This window comes from Stenella coeruleoalba (assembly GCF_951394435.1).
Source record: "Stenella coeruleoalba genome assembly, chromosome: 20".
NCBI classification, from domain to species: Eukaryota; Metazoa; Chordata; class Mammalia; order Artiodactyla; family Delphinidae; genus Stenella; species Stenella coeruleoalba.
The window spans coordinates 19,442,021-19,468,927 of record NC_137166.1 but is presented as its reverse complement, the minus strand read 5'-3'; the positions used below and the strand labels follow the sequence as shown (position 1 = coordinate 19,468,927).

General features: G+C 38.7%; 2 protein-coding genes across 3 annotated transcripts in view; both read left to right on the top strand.

Moving 5' to 3' along the window:
• Positions 1 to 26,907, top strand: part of CBFB (core-binding factor subunit beta) — a 60,277-nt gene that overhangs the window by 26,105 nt on the left and 7,265 nt on the right. The window contains exons 4-5 of one of the 2 annotated variants that reach the window (XM_079906472.1): positions 7,571 to 7,687; positions 17,781 to 17,907. In XM_079906472.1, coding sequence (XP_079762598.1) covers positions 7,571 to 7,687; positions 17,781 to 17,907 — 244 coding nt within the window. The remainder of the gene's footprint in view (positions 1 to 7,570; positions 7,688 to 17,780; positions 17,908 to 26,907) is intronic. The other variant, XM_079906471.1, reaches the window with a different exon arrangement.
• Positions 7,694 to 13,865, top strand: LOC307178360 (protein-serine O-palmitoleoyltransferase porcupine-like). The gene has a single exon (XM_079906470.1). It carries the CDS (start codon positions 7,956 to 7,958, stop codon positions 9,306 to 9,308), a length of 1,353 nt encoding a protein of 450 aa, XP_079762596.1. The 5' UTR covers positions 7,694 to 7,955; the 3' UTR covers positions 9,309 to 13,865.

Sequence of the window (26,907 nt, the reverse complement as noted above, 5' to 3'; positions counted from 1 at the left end):
TAGGTCTTCTGCCCATTTTTTTATTGGGTTGTTTGTTGTTTTTGATATCGAGCCACACGAGCTGTTTGTAAGAGGAAAATTCACACTGTTGCCAAAAAATGCCTTCCCAGAATTGTTAGCCAGTTCACGCTCCCTCTGACAATGTGGTAGAACCTGGTATCTCTTCTCATACACATTATTAAGATTTTTAATTTAAAAAAATTTTTAAAAAATATTTATGTATGTACGTTACGCCGGGTCTTAGTTGCGGCACATGGGAGCTTCGTCGCGGCATGCGGACGCTTAGTTGCCACAAGCACGCAGGATCTAGTTTCCTGACCAGGGATCAAACCTGGGCCCCCTGCATTGGGAGCGCAGAGTCTTACCCAGTCAACCACCAGGGAAGTCCCTAATTTTTAAAATTTTAACCTTTAGTTTAGAAATAGTTACCTAGTTTTATTTTATTAATTTAGCCATTTTATTTTTTTTCAAACTTTTTTTTTTTAATGGTAGTCAGTTTTCCCATCTCCACTGGTTAAGTAAAATACCCTTTTACCATTGATTTGAAATGTTACCCTTTTCATTTATTAAGTACTTGTATATGTGGTTTTGTTTTTTAATTTTTTTGTTTATTCCATCAAGTTGTTTCTGGCTGCCACAGCACTACTGCATATGTACTGCTTGCGTTGTCACAGCTGAAAGAGCAGAAAAATACTTTCTTTTATTCTCTTGGATAGTCTGATTCTTTTGTGTGAATTACAGACTTACTTTGTAAATTCCAGAAAACGTTATTTTGAGATTTTACTGGAATTTCGTTAAAATAAGGGTTACTTTGGGATAAATTGGCATTTGTAGTCTTACCATTAGAGAACATAACATCTCACTAGTTTTTCAAGTCTCTTTCTGTGTTTCAAAAATTAGGTATTTTCTTCTTATAGAGCCTACCTGTTTCGTATTAAATTTATTCTTAGTAGATACTTTTAATGCTATTTTTTAAAATATAAATTTATTTATTTTTGGCTGCATTGGATCTTCTTGCTGCATGCAGTTTTTCTCTAGTTGCGGCGAGCAGGGGCTACTCTTTATTACTATGTGCGGGCTTCTCATCGTGGTGGCTTCTCTTGTTGCGGAGCACGGGCTCTAGGTGCGCGGGCTTCAGTAGCTGTGGCACACAGGCCCAGTAGTTGTGGCTTGCGGGCTCTAGAGCGTAGGCTCAGTAGTTGTGGCGCACAGGCTTAGTTGCTCCACGGCATGTGGGATCTTCCTGGACCAGGGCTAGAACCTGTGTCCCCTGCATTAGCAGGCGGATTCTTAACCACTGCGCCACCAGGGAAATCCCAGTGCTATTTTAAAATAAGGTTTGTTTTTTTAATTTTTAATTTTATTTTCTAAATAGTTACTGTTGTAATACAGGAAAGTTGTTGGTTTTTTTTTTTTATAACCAGGCACTTTATTGAACTCATTAATTCACTTGGTTTTTCAGTTGAATATTTTAGATTTTTCAGGTAGATAATCTTCAGATATTATATCTTGGTCATGTTTATATGCAACTTTGTTAGAACTGTGGTCTTTAAAAAGAGGTTGCAAAGCTGCTGGATCCAGCTCCTTACAATTTTATTACTGTCAATGGAACATTCCATTAACCTTAGGAGTTAAGTGAGTCCTACTTAAATGTAATGGGTGAATTCAGTTTTAATTCTTACAGTTCTTTTTGTATGCATTCCACTCTTCCTTATTAAAGACTTTAACTGGTGTTGGAATCTTTTTTGGGGTGGTGGGATACAATTTTTAAAAAAATCATCATGTATTCCCCTCTGCCCTTATGATAATACCACGTACAAAATGACAGGTAATATACATCTGTTGAGTAGGTGAATCCTTTCAAATTGAAATTATAGGAAAGCTACAAGAAAAACATTTCTAAATTCCAGGTGTATTTCTGTTCTTCTATTAATCATTATTTAGGTATGTCTTAAGGGCCTAAGGGGTACTGATCATTTCCTCTACTGTTTTCCCTAATATCTAAGTTTATTGGCTAGAGTCACAATTATTTGAGCTCTAATAGTTTACTATAAGGAAATGAAATATTCTTTCCAATTGAAATGGGTTTTTTGAGGGTGAAGTATCTGCTGCTTGCTTTTATCAATAGCTTTGACACTTGGTTTCTGTGTATCTTGATGTTATGGCTCAGTACCAGTGTGCATGGGAGTCTTTGCAAATTTACAATTATTCTGTTTTAATTATCTTGAAATTATCTTCTTCAGAACCACTCAATAAAGGGAACTCTTTCTGCTATCCCTTTGTACCCTCAATTTCTATTCTCAGTCCAGCTACCTAGGAGCTAGAAACACTGAACATCCATTATAGTATTGTAGAAGAAAGGGCAATTGAAAATGACACGGTTTATTCCAAATTTATATCCTCTCAGAATAAGAGACTCCAGACTCAGAGATAGAACTATTTTGTACAGGTTGATAAATAGGAAACTAAGTTCTCTCTTATCCTTCCTCTGGCACATTTCAAAACCCAGGGTAACTAATGTTTAGCTGCTTAAGCGGTTTGGTCCCTTTACTAAATGAAGGGTATTTATCATCTCTCAAGCTTGGTGATACAAAGACCTTGGTGTCTATGAGGGGAAAGGGAAGAATTGCATTTTTACTGTCATAGTTGAATCCTTTTCCCCTTGTACACCCTTTTGAGAATTTGGTGAAAGCATTGGACTTGCTTAGAAAAATGCACATGGACACGAACATACATTTTTACACAGAATTTTGGGAGGTTTCTGGTCTTCTTGAAACTTATCCATAAACCCAAACTCATGTGGGTTTTCTGAACTCCAGACTAAGAACTCCTGCCTTATATAAGAACATTGCTAAAAGTTATGAGTGACCTAAGGTACTGTAACGTAATGCTTTAAAATCTTGCAGCCAACAAAGGGGAAATTTTTACTTGGGGGCCTTTAACTTAACCTTTAGCCACTAGGCTCTTTGCATGTTTTCCTGTTTCTTCGCTGGCAGTTCATAGGCTGCTCTGCTGGATTATTCTCTTCTGAGAGAATACATCTGAAAGTTGAATTTCCTTAGGGTTCTTCATGGGTCCCCCTCTTTTCTCCTTCTACTTACTGCTTGAGTAATCTCTTCCTTTCCCCTGGATTTAAATAAATACCACTGTGTTGTTGATGGCTGCCAGATTCATATCATCAGCCCATATCTCTTCACAGAGTGCTAGAATCCTATATGCAACTGCCTGCTCAAAAATCTCCATATACATATCTTATAGATGTCACCTATATAACAGATAAAACTTATTGCAAATATTTTTTATAATAGCTCTATTGAGATAAAATTCATAGACCATAAAATTCATCCTTCACTAAATTAACTAAAAATCCAGGGATTTTTAGTATATTCACAGAATTGTGCAGCTGTCACCACTCTGTCATTCCAAAACATTTTCATCACCCTAAAAAGAAATCCTGTACTTACTAACAGTCACTCCTCATTCCCCCCTCCCCTCAGCCCCTGGGAACCACTGATATCCTTTCTGTCTCTATATTTACCTATTCTGGATGTTTCATATAAATGGAATCATATAGTATGTGGCCTTTTTCTGGTTTCTTTCACTTAGCATAATGTTTTCAAGGTTCATCCATGTTGTAGCGTGTATCACTACTTTATTCCTTTTTATGGCTGAATGGTATCCCATTGTATGGATAATGCCACAGTTGGTGCGTACATGTTTTTGCTGAAGCTCTGCTGCTACAGTGATGTGGAATTTAAAGCTACAGATGTGAAAGAAAAGTGATTGTGTAATTTGGATCGAAATAACATCACAAATGCTGAAACTTAGAGATTGAGCTGATTAAAAAATTGTGCAATACTTTTACCTTATTTCCAAAAGAACACAAAATGTAAGGCTGCAGTCACTTTTAACTTTCTGTGAAGTCTTAAACACATCCTCTGATATTTTACTTTTGGAAAGATAAGCAATCTATTTTGTTATTTTTGTGTGTGATTAGCTGAATATTTACCCATTTTAAAGGCTTTATAGAATTCATTTTATATAAAACATTTAATTGTTCTAGGACAGTGGGTTTAAACCCTAGGTCATATTCTAATACATTTTCTTTTCACAGTTTGAAATAAACCATCATTATTTTCAGTGAAAAATGTCTGAATGTTTAAATGACATTATTAAATTACATTACAAAATGCCAAAGTAAGAGAGTTTTTCTTCGTACTTCAAGGTTTGGTATTTATGAATGTACGAAAGTGCCAAGCATTTACTTTGAAGGTCTACACATAAAACTGTGTTTATTTAAATGTGAACAATCTAAATAAATCACAGGATCATCTAAATATTTTAAATTACAGTTCCAGGCACTAGCCTTGATTATGAACTGTAGCCATTTTCTGAACCCATTTAGGAATTTTCCAAAGCAGATCAGTGGTTTTCTTAGTCATGAGAAAACTTTTATAAAGAAGTGATAAATCAGCTGTTTACGAGCTTAGTAATTTCGTAAGGAAAATATTTTTTGACTATGGAAGGTAATATGAATAAGCTAGATTATGGAATCTTTGAATCTAAAAGATGTAAATCATTGATGAAGATTATAGAATCTGATCATAAAGTTGACCTTCCTCTGCTATTAGATGAGGATTGTCTCTTTGTTTAGTGTGAGAATTTAAAATAATGAGGTAGATTGATAACTGAGATGCTTTGCTCCTGATTGTGTAGCACCCCCTCCTCTGTTGGAAAAAGTGGGAATCTTGATTAGTAGATGTGGTAAGTCAAGTTATATTAATAGGCAATTCAGAGGGTTATTTTAGGTTTAGTGAGGTATCGAATATGAGGTCGTCACAGTTACTTGTTCAACTTAGGTGCATACCAGTGGAGTTTTAAATTCACAATGTGGAAGGGAATGAGCACTTATCAGAACAGAAGGAAATGTGTGGTTAAACGGTTTCAGCTATAACTGTAGACTGTTTCCCTTGGTCCAAATGGGAGGAGAAATGGAACCTTATGTTTTTGGCTTTTTTCCCAATATCAGTAGAAATTGATTCAGCATGGTTTATTGGGACCCTTAACAGGAAAATCAGTTGTGTTTACTAGTGGAGGGGAATGGCTTAAATATGCACTAAGAAGGCATAAGTCCTCTAGGTTTTTGTTTTTTTGTTTTTTTTTATGGTACGCGGGCCTCTCACCGTCGTGGCCTCTCCCGTTGCGGAGCACAGGCTCCGGACGCGCAGGCTCAGCGGCCATGGCTCACGGGCCCAGCCGCTCCGCGGCGTGTGGGATCTTCCCGGACTGGGGCACGAACCCGTGTCCCCTGCATTGGCAGGCAGACTCTCAACCACTGCTCCACCAAGGAAGCCCAGTCCTCTAGGTTTTATTTTACAGGTGTCTCAGTAGTCATTTTTGTTGCATATTTTTAATTACTGACATAATTAATAATTTAATAAGTTATTTTTATTAAACCTCTGTAAAACAAGAATGCCTCATGATTTTTTTTTGTTGAAGAAACTGCTGAATTGAGTAAAGAAAAAGTTGACGCTTCCAGCTTTTTCCTCAAAATGAGAAACTGCCTTACTGACTATATAATTATAGGTAATAAATAATGCTAATTTTAGCTCACAAAAGCACTGAGATTATCCGAAGAAAATATATTTGATGTAAGCAGATGAAGAACCTTATTTATAAAGATGTATTGGATAACTTGGAATTTTGAAAACTCATTGAAGTCCTGCATCCTCTGCATTTAAAAGATCTTGTTAAGGCAGTAAATGATAAAAAAAAAAATCTATGCTGATTTTTATTCAGAAGCCTGTGTTAAATGAGGTAGAGAAGACCTAAAATAACAAGGTTGGGTTTTTTTTTTTCGAAGTACTTATCAGAATAAAATGTTATGATGAGGGAGATTGTAAGAACTAACAAATTTCTCTTTTCTTCTCTTGTATATTTTCTTACTATATCACAGTAAAATACTCACCTCAAGATGATAGCATTAGCACCTGTCCTTTCTTGATGGATCCTTAATTGCTCTTGAGAACAAATATATTTAGAGGCAATATGAAAATTAATTTGGTGATCAAAAATGAAAGTGATTTAAATTTGGAAATCATACCTAAAGTGACTTTTGCTCGAGGGTTATATACTTGAAACAGAAGAATTCTCTTATGTTTAGTATGCATAAATAAATGTTGTATCAGTTAAGGTTCTTTGGCTAAAAGTGGTAGAAATCAACTCTGGCTAACTTAAGTAAAAAAAGAAAAAGAAAGAAAAACAGCATTACTTACCAGGAATCTATGAGGTAGCTTATAAAACGGAAAGGAAATATGAAGAACCTGACCTTGGGTGGCTCCAGGTATCCAAACAGGGAGAAACAGTGCGTGCTCTCTTCAGGGGCTAGTGAATTCCAGTTGATTTACATCTTTATGTCTTCCTACTCAAGATTCAAAAATTAAAGCAAAGTACCTGATTGTCCTAGCTTCAGCTGCAAAAGAAACAATGTCACTTCAAGTATCACCTTACTGCGGTTTTTACAAAACCTGTAAAACTTCCTTTTAAAAATAATCTGGGGCTTCTCTGATGGCGCAGTGGTTGAGAGTCCGCCTGCCGATGCAGGGGACGCGGGTTTGTGCCCCAATCCGGAAAGATCCTACACGCCGCGGAGCGGCTGGGCCCGTGAGCCATGGCCGCTGAGCCTGCGCGTCCGGAGCCTGTGCTCCGCAACGGGAGAGGCCATGACAGAGAGGCCCGCGTACTACAAAAAAAAAATAAAAATAAAAAAATAATAATCTGGAGGGACTTCCCCAGTGATGCAGTGGATAAGAATCCTCCTGCCAGTGTAGAGGACGCGGGTTCAAGCCCTGGTCCAGGGAGATCCCACATGCCGCGGAGCAACTAAGCCCGTGCACCACAACTACTGAGCCTGTGCTCTAGAGCCCGCGAGCCACAACTACTGAGCCCGCATGCCACAACTACTAGAGCCCGCGTGCCACAACTACTAAAGCCCACACACCTAGAGCCTGTGCTCAACAACAAGAGAAGCCACCACAACGAGAAGCCCAACTGGACAAAGCCCACGCACAGCAACCAAGACCCAACACAGCCAAAAATGAAAATAAAATTAAATCTTTAAAAAAATAAATAGGGGCTTCCCTGGTGGCGCAGTGGTTGAGAGTCCGCCTGCTGATGCAGGGGACACGGGTTCGTGCCCCGGTCTGGGAAGATCCCACATGCCGCGGAGCGGCTGGGCCCGTGAGCCATGGCTGCTGAGCCTGCGCGTCTGGAGCCTGTGCTCCGCAACGGGAGAGGCCACAACAGTGAGAGGCCCGCGTACCGCAAAAATAAATAAATAAATAAATAATCTGGAAAAATTGTGACTAGAAATAAAATCCTGGTAAACCAGATTAACTTAATTTATAGAATATGGTCAGAGGCTATGCTTTGTATACTTTCCTACAATTCTTAATTTTATAATTTATTTTTCCCCCCCAAAAAAAAACAGTTTTCATAAGTAAGTTTATCCTTTGTTTTTTATGTGTCTGATGGCTTATCATTGGTTTTCATCCTTCTCTCTGTGTCTTAGGTATATTTGAAGGCTCCCATGATTCTGAATGGAGTCTGTGTTATCTGGAAAGGTTGGATTGATCTTCAGAGACTGGATGGTATGGGCTGCCTGGAGTTTGATGAGGAGCGAGCCCAGGTAGGGTGACTTCAGGCTTTACTGACTGTGGTCCCTTTATTTACCCCTAATCTTGCCTTTGTCTGGAGATCTATTTTACCCAGTCTTTAAGAGTAAGTATACAGTGCTGCCCTGGGAGCCTCAGCTGGTCCCGGCCTTGCAGCTTGCGGGGGAGGCTGCCCGGAGGAGGCGGCGACAGTGGTGGCGGTGGTGTGTCCCTGGGCCCCTGGACCGCAGCTTCTTTACTGCCAAGTCTATCCATCTGTTCATCCATCCGTGGGGGTCCACAATGGCCACCTTCAGCCGCCAGGAATTTTTCCAGCAGCTCCTACAGGGCTGTCTCCTGCCTACTGCCCAGCAGGGCCTTGACCAGATCTGGCTGCTCCTTGCCATCTGCCTCGCCTGCCGCCTCCTCGGGAGGCTTGGGTTGCCATCCTACCTGAAGCATGCAAGCACCGTGGCAGGTGGGTTCTTCAGCCTCTACCACTTCTTCCAGCTGCACATGGTTTGGGTCATGCTGCTCTGCCTTCTGTGCTACCTCGTGCTGTTCCTCTGCCGACATTCCTCCCATCGTGGCGTCTTCCTCTCCGTCACCATCCTCATCTACCTACTCGTGGGTGAGATGCACATGGTGGACACTGTGACGTGGCACAAGATGCGAGGGGCCCAGATGATTGTGGCCATGAAGGCAGTGTCTCTGGGCTTCGATCTGGACCGGGGCGAGGTGGGTGTGGTGCCCTCGCCCGTGGAGTTCATGGGCTACCTCTACTTTGTGGGCACCATCGTCTTTGGGCCCTGGATATCCTTCCACAGCTACCTACAGGCTGTCCAAGGCCTCCCGCTGAGCCGCCAGTGGCTGCAGAAGGTGGCCCAGAGCCTGGTGCTGGCCCTGCTGTGCCTTGTGCTGTCCACCTGTGTGGGCCCCTACCTCTTCCCCTACTTCATTCCCCTTGATGGTGACCACCTCCTTCACAAGTGGCTGCGAGCCTACGAGAGTGCTGTCTCCTTCCACTTCAGCAACTATTTTGTGGGCTTTCTATCTGAGGCCACAGCCACATTGGCGGGGGCTGGCTTCACCGAGGAGAAGGGTCACCTGGAATGGGACCTGACGGTCTCTAAGCCACTGAATGTGGAGCTGCCCCGGTCCATGGTGGAAGTTGTCACAAGCTGGAACCTGCCCATGTCTTGTTGGCTAAATAACTATGTTTTCAAGAATGCTCTCCACCTCGGGACCTTTTCAGCCGTGCTGGTCACCTATGCAACCAGCGCCCTCCTGCACGGCTTTAGCTTCCACCTGGCTGCGGTGCTGCTGTCCCTGGCATTTATCACTTATGTGGAGCACATCCTCCGAAAGCGCCTGGCTCGGATCCTCAGTGCCTGTGTCTTGTCGAAAAGGTGCCCACCAGACTGTTCACACCAGCATCGTTTGGGCTTGGGGGTGCGAGCCTTAAATCTGCTCTTTGGGGCCCTGGCCATCTTCCACCTGGCCTACCTGGGCTCCCTGTTTGACGTTGATGTGGACGATACCACAGAGGAGCAGGGCTACAGCATGGCATACACTGTCCACAAGTGGTCAGAGCTCAGCTGGGCCAGTCACTGGGTCACTTTTGGATGCTGGATCTTCTACCATCTCATAGGCTGAGGCACGTCTGTGGACCCTCACAGCGCCCTCAAGAACCCTCCCCTGGGTGCCAACTCTGATGGGGGATGAGGGAAGGCCCTTTCTCTAATTTTTTTTTTTTTCCTGCGGTACGCGGGCCTCTCACTGTTGTGGCCTCTCCCGTTGCGGAGCACAGGCTCCGGACGCGCAGGCTCAGCGGCCATGGCTCACGGGCCCAGCCGCTCCGCAGCATGTGGGATCTTCCCGGACCGGGGCACAAACCTGTGTCCCCTGCATCGGTAGGCGGACTTTCAACCAGTGCGCCACCAGGGAAGCCCTAATTTTTGACCCTCTTTTTTGACCCTCTCTCCATTCTTGACCCCCCCGCCCAGTACACACACACACACACACACACACACACACACACACACACTCTTCCATCCACGGTCCTCCCCGCCTTCCTTGTCTCTTTTTATATACAGTTTGTTGTTATCAAATACAGTTAGGAAGTACTTTTTAAAAAGAGTAAGTATAGAAAGTCTCATGTTCTCATAATATTGATGAATTCTGAAGAGATTGAGACCCAAATATTGGTCCTGGTTTGGGGAAGGTTTTTCCTTCAGTGGTTCTAAATTGCACTGGATTACCACTATGTGCTTAGTGGGGCACTTCAAAGTGTAGTAGATGGTTCTGTTTAATATTTGTTCTGGATCCATAGCACATTATGGGGGGGACACCCAGTTTAAAATAAAATGTAGGAGCAGCACTTTTGAAATGGCTGAGTGAAGAGCTTGGCAGATTCTCTCTCCAAAAAGCAGTGATTAAACTTAACAAAATCGTAAACAAACAAACAAAAACCCATTTAAGGTCTCTGGAAATTAACCACAGGACATATATTGAGAGGCATTTATTCAAACAAAGCTAGTGAATTTCAGTAAGAACAGTGAGAGTCTGGCATTTTTGTCGGGAGCTGCTCCCATCTCCCTTAGCTCTGTGGTTGCTCAAGTTCTACCCCGGGCAGGGTAGAGCCATGAGGACTGGCAGCTCTGCTGTCCTCTCAGAGGGAGCTGACTTTATTTAGAGTAGCACTTGGAAAAATACATATCCAGGGCTGTTATTGAAAACAATAGCAGTCTCTGTGGCAAACAATTGGAGAAAACTAATGTTTCAGGAAGCAACAAAATGGCAGACTAGCCAGAAATTTATCAGGGAAATCTAGGGAAAGAGATAGCTAAAGTAAGCCTTATTGAGATCACACTTAACCTCTCATGGTCCAAAAGGCTATGTACATGTGCAAGGCTACACCTGTTCAAGAGAGGACAGAGAGAGCCCTTGAAAGCTGCTAGTCCCTGGCTGAATACAGGGTAGACTGATAAACTCCCTGCACTTTGAAAGTAAGCCACACACAGATCCCATGGCAAAGGATTAGAAGCCTTCTGACTCAAGGTGTTTAAGCAAAACCTCTGACCAATCATTGGCTGACCACTAGGTTATGCTGACCCAGGGGCAACCCCCTAGAAAGCAAGGCTTAAAAAGAAAAAAAACTAAGCAGTGATATCAGAGGCTGCACACTGCTGGGGAAACAGACTCCACACAGCTAGGCAAGTCACTAAGTAGACAAACAGAAAACAATAACAACAGGCTGGAGGCAGGGGTCAGAATTCAGAGTTGCTACAGTATATTATCTAAAATATCCAGTTTTTAACAGGAAATTATAAGACATGCAAATAAGCACAAAAGTGTGACTGATACTCAGGGGAAAAAGCAGGCAGTAGATACCCTGCCTCAAATGATGGTTCTTAGTGACAAAAGACTTAAAAGCAATTCTTTTTCAGTGTGTTCAAAGAGCTAAAGGAAAATTTCTTCCTTTAAAGAATTGAAGGACAATTATGACAGTGACTCATGAAAGACAGAATATTAATAAAGAGATATAAATTTTTAAAAAGAATCAAGTAGAAATTCTAGAATTGAAAAGTAACAATAACTGAAATGAAAAATTCACAGACTCAACAGATTTAAGCTGGCAGAAGAATTAGTGAACTTGAACATAGATTAATAGAGATTATCCAGTCTCAAGAACAGAAAGAAGAAAGAACAAAGAAAAATGAACAGTCTCAGAGATTGTAGGACACCAGCACACAGACCAACATATATGTAATGAAAGTCCCAGGCGATAAGGAGAGAAAGAAAGGGGCAGAAAATACGTTTTAAGAAATAATGGCCGAAAACTTCTAAATTTGATGAAAAATATTCATGTCCATGTCCAAGAAGTTTAATGAACTCCAAGTAGGGTAAGCAGAAAGAAATCCACAACTAGGTATAGGTACATCATAGCCAAACTGTTGAAAAACAAAGAGAATCTTAAAAGCAGCAAGAAATAGGCCTCATTACACACAAGGGAGCCACAATAAGATTAAGAGCTGACTTGTCTTTTGAAATTATGGAGGCCAGAAGATAGTGTGATGACATATTCAAAATGCTGAAAGAACATGTCAGAGTATCTGATTATTAGCGGGTGTTAATTTTTTCAGTTGTTTAATATTAATCCTCTTAATAAAGTTAAAATAATGGCAAGAATAAAAAGGAGCTCTCTTTTTGTTATTTCTGTTATTCCCATTTTGCTCACCATATATAGAAATGTAGGAATTTTCTTCTTAAGAGATCAAAAAATTAAACCTTCCTAGTAAAAAATTCAGGTTCAAAGTTAAAATTCTTAAGAAAGAATCTCTGCTACCTTGATTTCCACAGGGATAAGGAATACCTAATTCCTTCAGAAAAATAGTAAATAATTGGCAGTTTAGAAGGCTGTTTCTGTAAGAAGTGATACAGCAGATTGAATTTATGTAAGGGTGAATTTCAGATTGAGCTGACTTCTAAAACTGAAATATTTTATTAAAGTGATAGGTAAAAATTTAAAGTTTAGCCCACAGTATTTTCCATACTGAAAATTTCTCTGCTTTGTTGCCCTGGTCCACAAATAGGGCTTTATCACTATAAAGTAAGTACCATCTGTTGTCATAGTAAACTAATATAATAATAGGTCTTACATAATATAAAAATTTTAAAGCAGGGGATACCAACCATTCAGTCAACAGTCAGCACTTCTCTGGAGCTTTCCCCATCCCCCAGTCTTCTGGAAGATAGTAAATGTAAAGAGGCAATGAAGTATAGAAGTTAGGAGTAGGCGCTTCATGGTCATGTAATTGTGATTCCTGGCCCCACCACTTACCAGCTATTGTGGACGGCATGTTTGTGTTCCCCCAAAATTCATATTTTGAACCCCCAACTTCCAATATGACTGTATTTGGAGATAGGACCTTTATGGGGTCTGTTAAGGTTAAATGAGTCCTAAGAGTAGGGCCCTGATATGATAGGATTAGTGTCCTGATAAGACATGCACAAGGGAGCTAAGCTTGCTCAATCTCTCTCTCTGCCATGTGAGAACAGAACTCTCCAACAGATGCTCAGGTACCTGGTAGGCTAAGAGATAAACAGAGGATAGTCACAATTACATTTTTTAAAATTAAACTGTATAAGTATTTCAACTGAAATATTTTCACAGGTATTGTCTTTTTGCCTTTGTTCAGAGTACCTTTGACAAACGTTGGCAAGGATGCGGAACAACAGTTGGTGTGGTGTTTGATTACATAAAGTTGACACAACATTTGGCAATAAATACTAAAACTGCACATGTGTATACCTATGATCCAGCAGTTCTGTCCTGAGGCATGGTATGCAATGGGAATGAATACATATATTCATCAAAAGATAAGTACTAGGACATTGTAGAGGCATTATTGATTAATAGCCAGAAACTATAAACTGCCCAAATGCCCACTAACAGTCAAATGGATAAATTGCATGTTCATACAGAGAAATACAATGAAAATGAAAAACTACAACTAGCATACCAATATGGGTGAATTTCACAAATACATTGAGTGTATTAGAAAAGCACATGCTATATGAATACATTTATATAAAAGTACAAAAATAGATAAAACTAATAATACATGTTGTTAAAAGGAAGGATAGTGGTTTATCCTTGGGAGAGGAGGGTAGTTCCTGGAATGGAGGAGAAGACGACCTCTGAGATGCTGGTGCTGTTCTGTCTCTTCATATGGCTTTTAATTACATGGAAAGTTCAGTTTCTGAAGATTCATCAAGCTATCTTTTAGGACAGTGCTGTCCAGTAAAATTCAAATGTGAGCCACATTATGTAAATTAAAATTTTTTAAAAGCCACATTTAAAAAGGTTTGAAAATTATTAATTTTTATATTTTATTTATCCCAGTATATCCAAAATATTATCATTTGAACATAAAATCAATATAAATATTTATTGGGATATTTACCTGTTTTGGTAACAAGTATTTGAAATCCAGTGTGTATTTTCCACTTACAGACTCAAATTAGCAACATTTCAAGTATGCAGTAGTCACGCGTGGCTAGTGGCTACAGTATTGGACAACACAGCCTTAAAATATGTGTACTTTTTTGTATGTGTAAATAGTTCAATAAAATGTTTTAAGAGTTTCCCACAAATGAAGATATTTCTGAGTATAATTGTATAAACTCAAAATTGAATCATGTTTGCTGATTATACTTTCATTTCTTTATTTTCTGTAATTTGTAGGATAAATTTCAGTGTTGTCTTTATATGTTTGATTTTCAATAATTGCAATTCTCTAAAAGCTTGAAAAACTGAAAATTTTGATGCTTCACCATTGAATACTTTAATCAGAGATTTCCAACTAATTTTGAACAAAATATAACTGAGGACTCATTTACAAAAAAAAAAAGATCAATGCCATTTTAGGAACTAGGTTGATTTCACAGAAGTTCTTCAAAGGCTCAAATTTCTAAAATCCAAAGTGCCTGTATAATGTCATGTGAATTTATTTGTATTCAGCATCAGCTTTGTCACAGAAATTTTATAGTTCAGTCACTTTAACTATCGATACATAAATATATTTGTAATTTATGCAACTCTAATGTCTAAATGATTGGTAGAATACCTCAGTACTTTGGATAAGAATTGTTTGGATAACAATTATGAATTTCATGTGTACCACAACTAATTACTAGTAAATTTCTATTTCATAGTTTTAAAAATTCACTGAGAATGTTATTTCTTATACGGTGTTTAAATGTTTGTTCCACCAACATTTGTATTTGTATTATCAGTTTAAGAACCAATAACTTTATCTTCATTTTTGTACTTTTTAAATTAGCAGTCACAAAAATATGTTTCACCTTCAATATAATGACCTTCCAAAAGTTCTATTTTGATTCTATAATATGATGAGAAAAATTGAACCGTATTGGGTTGAACAGATTTTCTATTTGAAGTACCTAATGACACTGATGTAAAATTGGTATCCTTTAGCTTTTTGCAGGGTTTTTCTGTCAGCAAAGCCAACATATGAACAGCTTTGCTTTTTGTATGTTGATGAGAATGTGAGTGAAAATTTAGAAGAGTCGTTTGATGTAAATAAAAAGTTATGTTTTACAGAATGGTGTTAAATGTACCGTTTGCAGCTGCACATGTTAAATTGTCGCCTTTGAAGTATATGTTGATGCTTCTTCAGCAGATTTATTTCTTTTGGTTTTCATGTGATCAGTGATATCATTTTGGTCCCCACAGAGAATAGGAAATGTCGTTATTTTGTACAAATTATGCATTCATCATCAGCTTTCTTGAAAACGAATTTGATTCTTAATTTTTCATTAAATATATACTTCTATTTTTTAAATTCATTGCTCAGAAAGGTAAGTATTACCAAACTATAAAATAAATAAAATTGTAAATTTAGCAATACAATAAAGACAAAATCAGTGTAGCAAGAATGGTTAAGAATAGTGTATATATATGCTCTATGAGAGCACTGCTAGGTCTTTATTTACCACATGGGTTTCACAAACACCCAGCCACCTTTTATGATGACCCCACCTGACTACTTTGTGCAGACTGTGGTATAGACCGTGGAGTAACAGGCTAGTATAACAAGTAGCTGGTGGGGACTGGAGTGCTGAAAGCCTCCCACCACCTGAGTCTGGATAGGGTTATTTGTCCCTATCCATTTGAGCACACACTTTATGGGTGAGTGTATAGTTTTATCAGTAAGTACCCTTTATGCTGTCCTTGAAAGGGAGGTGTTACTTAAGTTCGCAACAGGAAAGGATCAGGATAACACTGGATCACTGATCATCTTTCAGATTTAACCATTTAAAGTGCAGACTCTGTTCATTGCACATACATTTCACATCTTACTAGAAAAGACCAAGATAGAAGCTGGAATTAGAAAATAGAGAGCTACCAAATCTCTCTTAGCTTATTTTACTTCAAATATTAGTAATAATACTTTTTTAAATTTTAATAAGGTAAAAATCTATGATCATTGCTAGATACACATGAGTGGCTAATAACTTCCTTAGGGAGTTAGATTACATCTTGTGTTATATGCTCTCATTTCATCTTGTAATCCTTTACTAAGTCACACTGATAATTATATATTGATTTTTGTAATTATTTGTTCATTGTCCACCTGCCCCTCTAGACCAGAAACTATAAGGAAAAGCACCATTTGCTCCCACACATTGTATGCATGGCACCCAGCACAGTGACTTGGGCGTAATAAAGACTCACGGAATATTTGTGGAATAAATGAAAAAGTGAATGAATGCACAGGACAGAAGGGATATCCTGTTAACAGCAGACCTGTGCTGGTTGATATCTAATCAAATAAGAGAAAGTCCTTGGCATTTGGGAACAGTGTTCTTTTGCAGGTGCCTCTGGCTTATGTAGTACTTTCTGAGAATACAGTTGCTATTTATAGTAATGTTTAGTCACGTGTAAATTTTACATGTTCACAAATGCTTATAAAATAATAGCATTTATTGAATGTTGTCAGGTAGTGCACTTAAGCATTTTTATACGTTATCTCATTTAATCTTGAGACGTAAGTATTACTACTACGTGCATTTTACGTGTGAGTTTACTGAGGCTTAGAAAATGAAATACCTTGCCCTGGGTCACAGAGCTAGTAAATGCAACATAAGAATGGAGACTTGATCACACCTTTCACTTTTGTTTAAGTTGTAGACCTTGTGTCAGTGAAAATTGCAGGTATCAAACAACCCTACTAACAGAGCCAAATAAAGGATTTATCACACAGAATAAGATATCAACAGTATGCAGTTCAGGCAATTATATTATCAGGGGCTGTGGCTCTTTTCATTTTCCTGCTGTACTATGCTCAGTGTGTGGCAACATCCCCAGTATTATGTTTGCAAGATGGTTGCTGTATCGCTGGTCATTGCATCGGTTCCCAGGAAGAAGGAAAGGTGACATGTCTCTTAAATGACTTTCTCAGAAGGCCCATTCATTGACTTACACTTCTATATCATTGGCTAGAACATAGTTACCTGGCCACCCCTTGCTGTAGTGAAACTAGGACAGTGAATATTGACTTTTTTGGCATTGTTTTTGATATTTTAGTTTCTTCAAGTGTGCCATTGAAAATCCTAGTGTTGAGAAGTGCGTGACTGCAAATCACACACTTGAGCATCCTGTGCTGTAGACAATGAGGGAGCCTTAAGTTGGGGAGTATTGTGGTCAGATTGTGCTTTAGAAGGCACGCTCTGATGGCTGTGTTTTGGATTGGGGGATGACAGAATGGAAACAGGAAGAGACTTTGCAGTAATTTGGGTGAAAGATCTTAGGATCCTGAACTAGGAAAATGTAGGAATGAAAAGGAGCCTAAAGATTCAAAAAATAGGAGGTCAGATGGATAGGATTTGGTGGTTGATTGGCTCTATGGAGATGGGGAGAGTGAAGTGTCAAAGGCAGCTCTGGTTCTTGACCAAAATGAGTGAGTAGTGCCACCATCCAGACTAAAGAAGTGTAAAGGGAAAGTTTAAATTGGTTACCTTTTAGACACAAGAAGTTTGAAGTATCTGGGTTTCCTTCAGATCTTTATCCATTAGTTGGGAAAGGATTAGCATAGATATGTTATATGTTACAAATAAATTTTTGTTGATAATATCCCTTGGAATTTTCTTTTTGTTGTCTAGAAGTTTCTAACATTTGTACAGTCGATTATGTTAATATTCTCTTTTATATTTCTGGCTTCAGTGTCATTCTTAGAGCGCGTGGCCTGTCTTATCCCCACACTGTAGAAGTATTTAATAATTTCTTTTTCCTTATACTTCTATGTTTTAAATATTGCCTTGATCAGGATTTTACTTTGGTGAAGAGGATGAGGTAAGGACAGAAAGGGAAGAGCATTTTCAGTTGTTAGAATATGACTGAACACGATTACTATTTCCAAGGTGTTATAATAGAACATGAAAATACTGAAGTTTTCTTTTAGAAGTTGCTCTGACTTTTTTTATGGCTTTGATGTTTGAGAAATACTCTGCTGTTCATTTCTTTCAAAAAATAAGACACCCCCAATTTTTTTTTATTATAAATCAAAATTAAAATATCTATTTCGTATATTCTTATGACAGCAGGAGGATGCATTAGCACAACAGGCCTTTGAAGAGGCCCGGAGAAGGACACGTGAATTTGAAGATAGAGACAGGTCTCATCGGGAGGAAATGGAGGTGAGAGTTTCACAGCTGCTGGCAGTAACTGGTTAGTACTTTCCCCAAAACTCTCAGGCTCTATTTGTCATGTTTGTGCATAATGATTTTAAATAGTTTAGTAGTTCAATGTCTTTCATTTTTTAAAAGTTGTACTCTGTGACTTTGTGTTTATTAAATGTAATTGCTATAAAGAAAGTTAGTCTTAATTTTAAGGTTGTACATGAATTCCTCATTTATTGGTCCTCAAAAAAATATTTACTATAATAAGGTATATTTTCTATTAATTGATTGATCCAAATATCTTACCTCTTTTTTCTTAATTATCTTTCAGATTATATGTAAAAATTACTTTACGTTATCATAGGATACATATTTTTAGAACATTATTAAACTCTCTGGGAGTAACATTATTTCCCACTTTTCTATAAATATTTGTCTTGATTTTGTAACATAATTTTCAGTCATGTGTATAGTCTCTTCACTAGAGGAAAATTTATTTTCAAACTACTCAAAGAATGAATTAACCTAGACTGTTTTTCTTTTAACCTTTTTATGGTAAAGTACACACCAAATCTACATCAAAAAATATGTAGCTTAATTATTAGAAGGCTAATAACACCCTTATAACCATCTAGGTAAAAATAAATAAATAAAAATGTGACAGTTACCCCAGTAGCCCCCTCCATGTGTACATCTAATTATGACCTTTTCCCTCCCTTCAAAAGTAATAATTTTCTCAGTTTTTATAGTAATCCCTTCCTTGTGTCTTTTTATAGTTTTATTATCCATGTCTACTTCAGTCTTAAACACTCAAATTTAGTCTTGTCCAGTGTTTAAATTTTATATGACTATCAACGAAATAGAATAATTTCCAGGCATTAAAAAGAGTTCTGGAGATAGGTTGCACAACAGTGTGAATGTGCTTACTTAACACTACTGAACTGTACACTTAAAGGTGGTTAAGATGGTAATTTTTATGTCGGTAGTTTTTCCACATTAAAAAAAATTTTTAAGTCATTGTTACATAGTAGAGAAAATGTTGTTTTTTCATTCACTAGATTATACATACACTATTTAAATTAATATAAAAGTGTGTGTGTGTGTGTGTGTGTGTGTGTGTGCGCGTGCGCACACAAAGACAGTGGTTAAGAGCCCAGACTCTAGAGCCAGATGGCAAGATCTGAATCTGGCTCTGGCACTTTATCACCTCTGACAAATTATTTCACCTTTCTGTGCCTGAGTTTCCTCATCTATAAAATAGGGCTAATTGTGCCTATCTCATAGGGTCATTGTAAGGATTAAATGAGTAAATACATGTGAAAGCACTTTTAGAGAATGTGGCACTGACTAGGTGTCAGCTGATATTATTGGTATTATTTCATATATATTTTTATATATATACATTTTTTTTTTTTTTTTCTTCGCGGTTCGCAGGCCTCTCACTGTTGTGGCCTCTCCCATTGCGGAGCACAGGCTCTGGACATGCAGGTTCAGGAGGCATGTCTCACTGGCCCAGCCGCTCCGCGGCATGTGGGATCTTCCCGGACCAGGGGACGAACCCATGTCCCCTGCATCGGCAGGCGGACTCTCAACCACTGTGCCACCAGGGAAGCCCTCCAATCTTCTTAATCATAATTAGCCCTTCTACTATGTCGTTTCCAGAGCACTTCTCATTTCTATCATTGTTCTTATTGAACAGGATGTTAAAACAATTATAAAGTTGTCTGTACTCTACCGTAGTGTGATCACCAGTGAAGTGGGGCCCCTGATTTTTTGACCTCCACATTACCCACCACAGTGTTTTGTACATTGCATTTAGTTGTCAAATGGAGAGCTTCAAAAAATAGCTCCTACTCTGCCTGTCTGAAAACTAGAGCCTGTACGTTAAAGTAGAATAATACATGTTAATGGTCTCTGGAAAGATTTTTAAATGTTTACAATTTGTTGGTTTATATTAACTAGGTAATTTATTAAGTAATGAACTCCAACTGTGTTGTGCTAGATTCTGCATTAGGGACCGGGAAATACATAGATGAAAATGCATGGTTTCTGTCCTTGAACAGCTATCAGTCTTGAGGGAAAATAGATGTATAAACAGATAATTGCAGTCTGCTTTAGCAGCACCTGTACTTAAAGGGGAACAGTGGCAGTGCAGAGGAAGGAGCACTTACATCTGCCTCTGCCTGGGGGATTCACAGGAGAATATACTTGCAGGGATTTGAAGGAAGAATGTGAGTTTGCCAGCTACACAAGCTGGGGAAAGCATTCTGGACAGAAGGAACAGTGTATGCAAAGAAGTGAAGGAAAAAGAGATCTTGTCATGTCAGAGAACATGATTGGTCAATCTTTCTAAAGCAAGCTAACATGGCTTTAAATGAATATAAGAATTGTTTTATAAAAAGTGCTGTTCAGCTACATTATATTTGAAGAATAACTATTTGACAATTAATGGAACAATTAGGAGTTTTTTTTATATGATTTGCTTTAAATAAAATTATAGATCAGTTGAGGCTAAGAATTGTCTTCTCTAAAATGTTAATTTGATTATTATAAATAATGTTACTTGAAGAAAAACATTTTGGTGTGAGTTTATATGTGCATATGTTTGTGTATGAACAAAAATATAGTCTGTTGATAAAGGTGTCAGATAATTTGTTGCTCAGATAGATTGTTTCTAGTGAGTTTTATGTCAGTGATTGAGCACATGGGCTTTGTAGTCAGGCGTAGTTGAGATTCCTGGTGCATTAATTGCTAACCTCTCTTAAGTGCGTTTTCTCATAGAAATTGTTGTGAGAATTAAATGGGAAAGTGCTTATACGGCACTTAGTATGGTGCTTGATATGTGTATGCCTTCAGTAAATAATAGCTCTAAAGTACTTTAACACTAAAAGCTCTACCACAGTGCTGGTTCAAGTTAATTGAATTATCTGGCTAACAAGAACATTGTTTTAGTTCTCTAAAGTGTTTCAGGGCACTTTTCCTGCATTATGACCTAGAGCATAGAGAAAATGGTTAGATTTTCATCAATGATTTAAGATCCATAGTCCCTTATGGCAGTAATTTTAAAAGTTCTCATAGAGAACTGTTATCTGGAAAATTGGGCTGGAATCTGACCCCAGAGCTTGCACTGGCAGTCTCTTAGGGGAGTTTTGGGTATGCATGTCTTTTGGCACTTTGTGCATGTGTATTTTGCTTCTCTTTAAAAAAAAAATCATGACAGATTCCTAATGTCAGCTTATTTCTTGTAGTTTACCTCCTTTTTCCTAAAAGGAGAACATTGGGGGAAAATGTTGCATTTTTTCCCGTGTAATTCAAACATCTATAAGGGGGTCTTACAAAATATAATTGAACATTGTTTTTATTTGTTTGTTTTTAATTTTGTTTTTTAAAAAGTAACAATTTTATAAAAAATGGTTTTCTTACACTCACCTGGGTAAAATTCTTATTACATTTGAAGAAACTGAGACTCTGAGAAAATTAATTGACTTGATGTCTTTTCAAATAGTTGGTTAATGAAAGGGAGGGTGAAGACTTAAACCATCTTCCTAAGCAGAAGTTCTCCACAAATACAGCCCAGCACTGGGAAAAGAATTTCCACATCACCCATAAAGATGATTAAGTTGAAAAATAAAATCTGCCAGAACCAGAAGAAGTTAGTAACCATTTTGCCTGGAAAAGAAAAAACTGAGGAAGAAAAGAATAATAATGGTTCTACTGGGTGGTCCTGATGACTGACTAGACAAGGGCCAAGGAGCAGTGGTAACTCTTGGGTGGCAGTAACCCAGTAAGTGGTCCTTGGAGGCTTAAGATCCTGGCAGCACAGAGGCTTACGGATGTCCTACCCCTGTTTGGATAACCTCTGAGGCCTCTAGCCCTGACATGCTAAACTTGTGTAACAGCGGTGCTCATGAACATTTAATATGTGTATCTGATTAAGGTTACTCACAGTGGGAAGCAGAACTCCAAGTGGTTTTGGTTTTCCCCAGTGTCTTTTAACCTGAAATCAGTTCTAAAACTCCTTGAGTGATTACTTTTCATTGTTTATCTTTTATACCTTTTGAATTTTGTATCATGTGCATCTGTTACCTATCAAGAAAAGAAAAATTGTTGCTAGTGTTAACACAGAATGATGAAAACAGAAGATTCTAGAACTTGCTATCTGTTTTCTCTGACGTATAGGCAGTTTTTAAAAATGTGAAATCCTGTCTTCGTTTGAAATTTATACAGAACCTTAATGTATAAAATAGCTTAAAGGGGCGCTGCTCTGGGTGAAGCAGGGGTAGGGATTATTCTGGTCCCCCTCTAGAGTCCCTGGAATGTGTCCAGGGAACCCAGTAACTGGCAAAATGTAACTTGAGAACCTTTGAGGTAGTAGATGAGGATGAGGCTGCTAATAAATTGCCCTGGTTTTGAGTCCTAGCTCTACTTGTTGCCATGTGACATTGGGAAAGTTGCTTATCCTCTTGACCCTCATCTGTAAAATGGAGCTAACACCCTACCTCCCAGGGTGCTGCCTGACTCAGTATCTGACATTTAAAATGGAACTCATTGGAAGCTAGTTCCTTCATCCTCTCTTTCTATGCACCTTGGCTCACAACATATCTGGAGTGGCAATAAAGGCAGGCATATCCTAACTGTAGGCTCTGAAAGTCAAAGATATGTTGCCAAGCTATTTTATATCCTGGTGTTTGTTTCTTTCTTTCTTTGTTTTTTAACAATAGTAAAGGATCTTGAACTTTTCTGGCTTCTCTTGGGGTTGGGTAGTGACAAGGAGGGGGTACAAAGAGGGAACTTCCCACATTTGGTGATATTATATTTCTTGATCTGGAGGCTAGTTACATGGGTGTGTTCACTTCCTGAAAATTCATCACTCATATATATGATTTGTACACTCTTCTGTACTTTAATAAAAAGTAGACTTTAAAAAAAAAAAATCACAGACATTTCTTCTGTAAAGTGCCTGCCTGCCCATTGATATCTGTTGCCACATAGAAGTGGCCCAGTGCCTTTTTACCTGAGAATCTTACCATTATTTAGAACTGTTGACCTGTTATCCATGGCAGTCCTTCAGGTTACACATCTCTATAACTGTAATTCCAGTACCTTACTTTGGGATTTTGTGAAGGAAGATTGAGACTAATAAGGTACAGACTGAGTGCTTTTGTCATAAATAAGTTGGAAAGATACCTCTGTCATCTGTTTTATAGCAGCTCCTACACACTCTTGGTGTGTCTAGGGACTGCCTTCAGCTTCATTGGCCTCTTAACCTAAAACTGTGGTACAGTACTGTTGGCTCTTAATTCAGCTGCAAGGTGACAGGGTGCTGAAAGAGATTTTCTCTCTGTCATTACCTAGAAAATGCTTTCATTTGATTGGGTTATAAAAGCGTTAGCAAATAAATTGTTATCTTTAATGTCAGAGAATGGGTAAATAGTTATTGCTTATTCTGCTATAGGCAGTTTTAAAAGTAAAGTTCAGTAAATCATATGAGAATTTTATGTGGAGACTATTTGGAAATAAAAACAAGCGAAAGACTGTGGTTTTTATATTTGTGTTTTGTATGTTTTTGGAGCCTTCGATTCTGTGTGGTCCAAGAAAAAGAATCACAGCCTCTATTTATTTAAATTCCCACAGACTTCAGTTTTCATATCACTTAACTCTACCAACACTTATTTTTATGTAAGGACAAATGAACATAAATGTCTGTCTCTTCTGGGCCTTCCTGAGGTGTGTTTTCGGTATAGGCAGTAGATGAAAGTGAACCGAGAATATGAACTCAGACTAAGAATGAGAATCGAAAAAAAAAAAAGAATGAGAGGGCTTCCCTGGTGGTGCAGTGGTTAAGAATCCTCCTGCCAATGCAGGGGACATGGGTTCGAGCCCTGGTCCGGGAAGATCCCACATGCCGCGGAGCAGCTAAGCCCGTGTGCTATAACTCTTGAGCCCACATACCACAACTACTGAAGCCTGTGCACCTAGAGCCCTTGCTCTGCAACAAGAGAAGCCACCACAATGAGAAGCCCACGCACCCCAACGAAGAGTAGCCCCTGCTCTCCACAACTAGAGAAAGCCCGTGCGGAGCAATGAAGACCCAACTCAGCTAAAAATAAATAAATAAATAAATTTATAAAAAAGAAAATCCTATTAAAATATAAAATTTTAAAACAAAACAAAACAAAAAAGAATGAGAATTGGAAGAGGATTAACGAGGACAAGGATTCTAGCTCTGCTGCTCCCATACTAAGAGAAAAACAGGGTCTTGGTTTGGTCTCTATCATAAGAGATGTAGGTTTTATTAAAATTTATTTTGTTTTAACTTTATTTTAGCCTGTAAAAGTTACTCTTATCTGCAGGATGCAGATTTTTTTAACATTTGAGAAGTTCATACAGATAAATTGGGAAGTTAGGAGCAGCTTTGTTGTGATAGCAACAGCATGAATGCTTACTATGTGCCAGGCAGTATATGCTGCAATATTTGTTTTACACTTGATTCTTAAATGCTCTTATAAGATGTATCTCAATTTTGAGGAACTGAGGCTGGAAGAGGATAAGAGGCTTGTATAAGCTCACATTGCTAACTTGGTAGAGCCACCCTAATCCAAGCCGGGAGATGTCAGTTATTTCCACTATCTCTTTTATTTTAAAATGCCACCTTATATTTAAAGTTTTCCTGAAGTTGTATACTTTGTAAGAACTGTATTTTTTTTTTTTTCCCTGCGGTACGCGGGCCTCTCCCACTGCGGAGCATAGGCTCCGGACGTGCAGGCCCAGCGGCCATGGCCCATGGGCCCAGCCGCTCCGCGGCACGTAGGATTCTCCGGACCGGGGCACAAACCCGCGTCCCCTGCATCGGCAGGCGGACTCCCAACCACTGCGCCACCAGGGAAGCCCCCGAACTGTATTTTTTGATGTGCCTGTTAGACCAGCTCTTGCAGTCTACTTATCTGACAGGTGTTTATGATTGTCTGCTCACCTTGTTTTTACATTTTTGATGAGTTTGGAGAAATTGCATTCCTTTCTCTCATATTAGGACTTAAAATTTCTACTTTGTGTCTCTTCCAGCCTTAGCAGTCAGGAGAAATATCAGTGATTAGGAGGCTGACATTAATGCTAATTGGAAGTTAAAGGTTCGTCTTTTTAGAGTTGTGAGTTTGTGTTCTCACTGCCACCACCTAACTCTGAAACCTTGGAGGAATCATTTAACATTCTTGGTCTCGGGCCTATCATCTGTAATGTGAGAGTTGAACTAGATCTCTATAAAGTACTGTGCTGCTCTAAAATTCTGTCATGCCATGTTCTGACTTTTAGCCAAGTGTCAAACATAAAGTGATTTGCACATTATCTGGATATAGTATACACTCAATAAATTGGATCTATTTTTAGTTATTAGGGCATTTTCTCATGAAGAGTTTTCTGCAGTTTGATGATCTTGATAATAAAAGAATGGAAATCAACCAGGTTTTATTCATTTTCATTTGGGGAGCCCTGCTCTTGGCTACTTCTGCACAGCCCAGACCAGTAGGGAAAGCTCCAGTATTCGGTGAATATTCTTTGTCTCTTCATTTCGAACACATCCTATGACTGCCATCTAGAAACTGGATTTGCCATGTTTCTGGGTGATGGTATACTGAAAGAAAGAAAATAGGAGTGCCTGGTAGTGAGGGGTCTGTAGTAAAATTTATAGATTTTTTTTTTTTTTTTTTTTTTTTTTTTGCAGTTCGCAGGCCTCTCAGCGCTGCGGCCTCTCCTGCTGCGGAGCACAGGCTCCGGACGCGCAGGCCCAGTGGCCATGGCCCACGGACCCAGCCGCTCCGCGGCATGTGGGATCCTCCCGGACCGGGGCACGAACCCGTGCCCCCTGCACCGGCAGGCTGACTCCCAACCACTGCGCCACCAGGGAAGCCCAAATTTCTAGATTTTAATACTTATAAATATTAAAAACAGATTTGTATTCTGAACAGGCTCATGGGTGTCTCCTTTATATTAAAACCCTATTCTGAAATAACTGTTAATAAAAAGTTAAAATCAAGGACCTATGTGGATTGACTGGGGAGAAAGAAACTAGAAATTATGGACTTTATGTTTTTAGAATAACCAAGTTCAGAGAGTTTCTTTGCCATCATCTAGTCTAGTTTGTGACTCATAGAATTCATTCTGAAACATCCAACCTCCATTAGAAAACTGCTACAGTAGAAAGCACTGCTTCCCAAGGCAGCGCATCCAGTTGTTGAATTCCAGTCCTGTGGAAGCTATTTCATTAACCTAAATGTTTCTGTATTTGTCTCCTTCATATGACAGCCCATACATCTTCCTCTCTAGCATTAAATTTCCTCCCAGTCTCCCAGCTCTCTCATTCTTCCCTCTTCTGTTCTCATTCATACTCTTTCAGACTTCCCTTATTTTTTTTAATCTTCAATTCTCCTTCATAGTGTCTTCGTTTACATCTTCCTCATTCCTTCCTTACAATGTAAATAGAAATGAAAAACACAAGTAAATAGCAAAACAACTTTTCTTTCCATGCTTTTACCAAAAATATATTTTAAACAAATAAACCCATGGCAACCTCTGCACAGCCCTGACCAGTAGGGAGAACTCCTGCTGATGACTGTTTTTTTGTCACTTATTTGGAGTCATCCCATTATTAAAATTTGAATATTACTCTTATCCCAAGACAAAAGCTGAAATATTCTTTTCACAAAGTATTACTGGTAGGTTAGTAGTAATTTATAAATGTATAATTAGGATTGATTTTTCTCAGTGTTTCTTCATTGCTCAACCCCTTTCTAACCTTCATTGACTGAAACCAGATGCTTATATCACCATCTCTAATTTTGCAGAATTGATCAGTCCTTACATTACATTTAACATTGATTCTGTATGGAACATAAATTGTTTTCCTAATGCATATGCATTCCATAGCTCTTTCAGTCTGTACCCATGCAGCATAACATTAACCTGACTAGTTAAATGAAAGGAATGTGCTAAAATTTAGTCAGCATGCAGTCTGCTAATAAATAGTTAAGATTTGCTAGAGAAATATATCACAGTT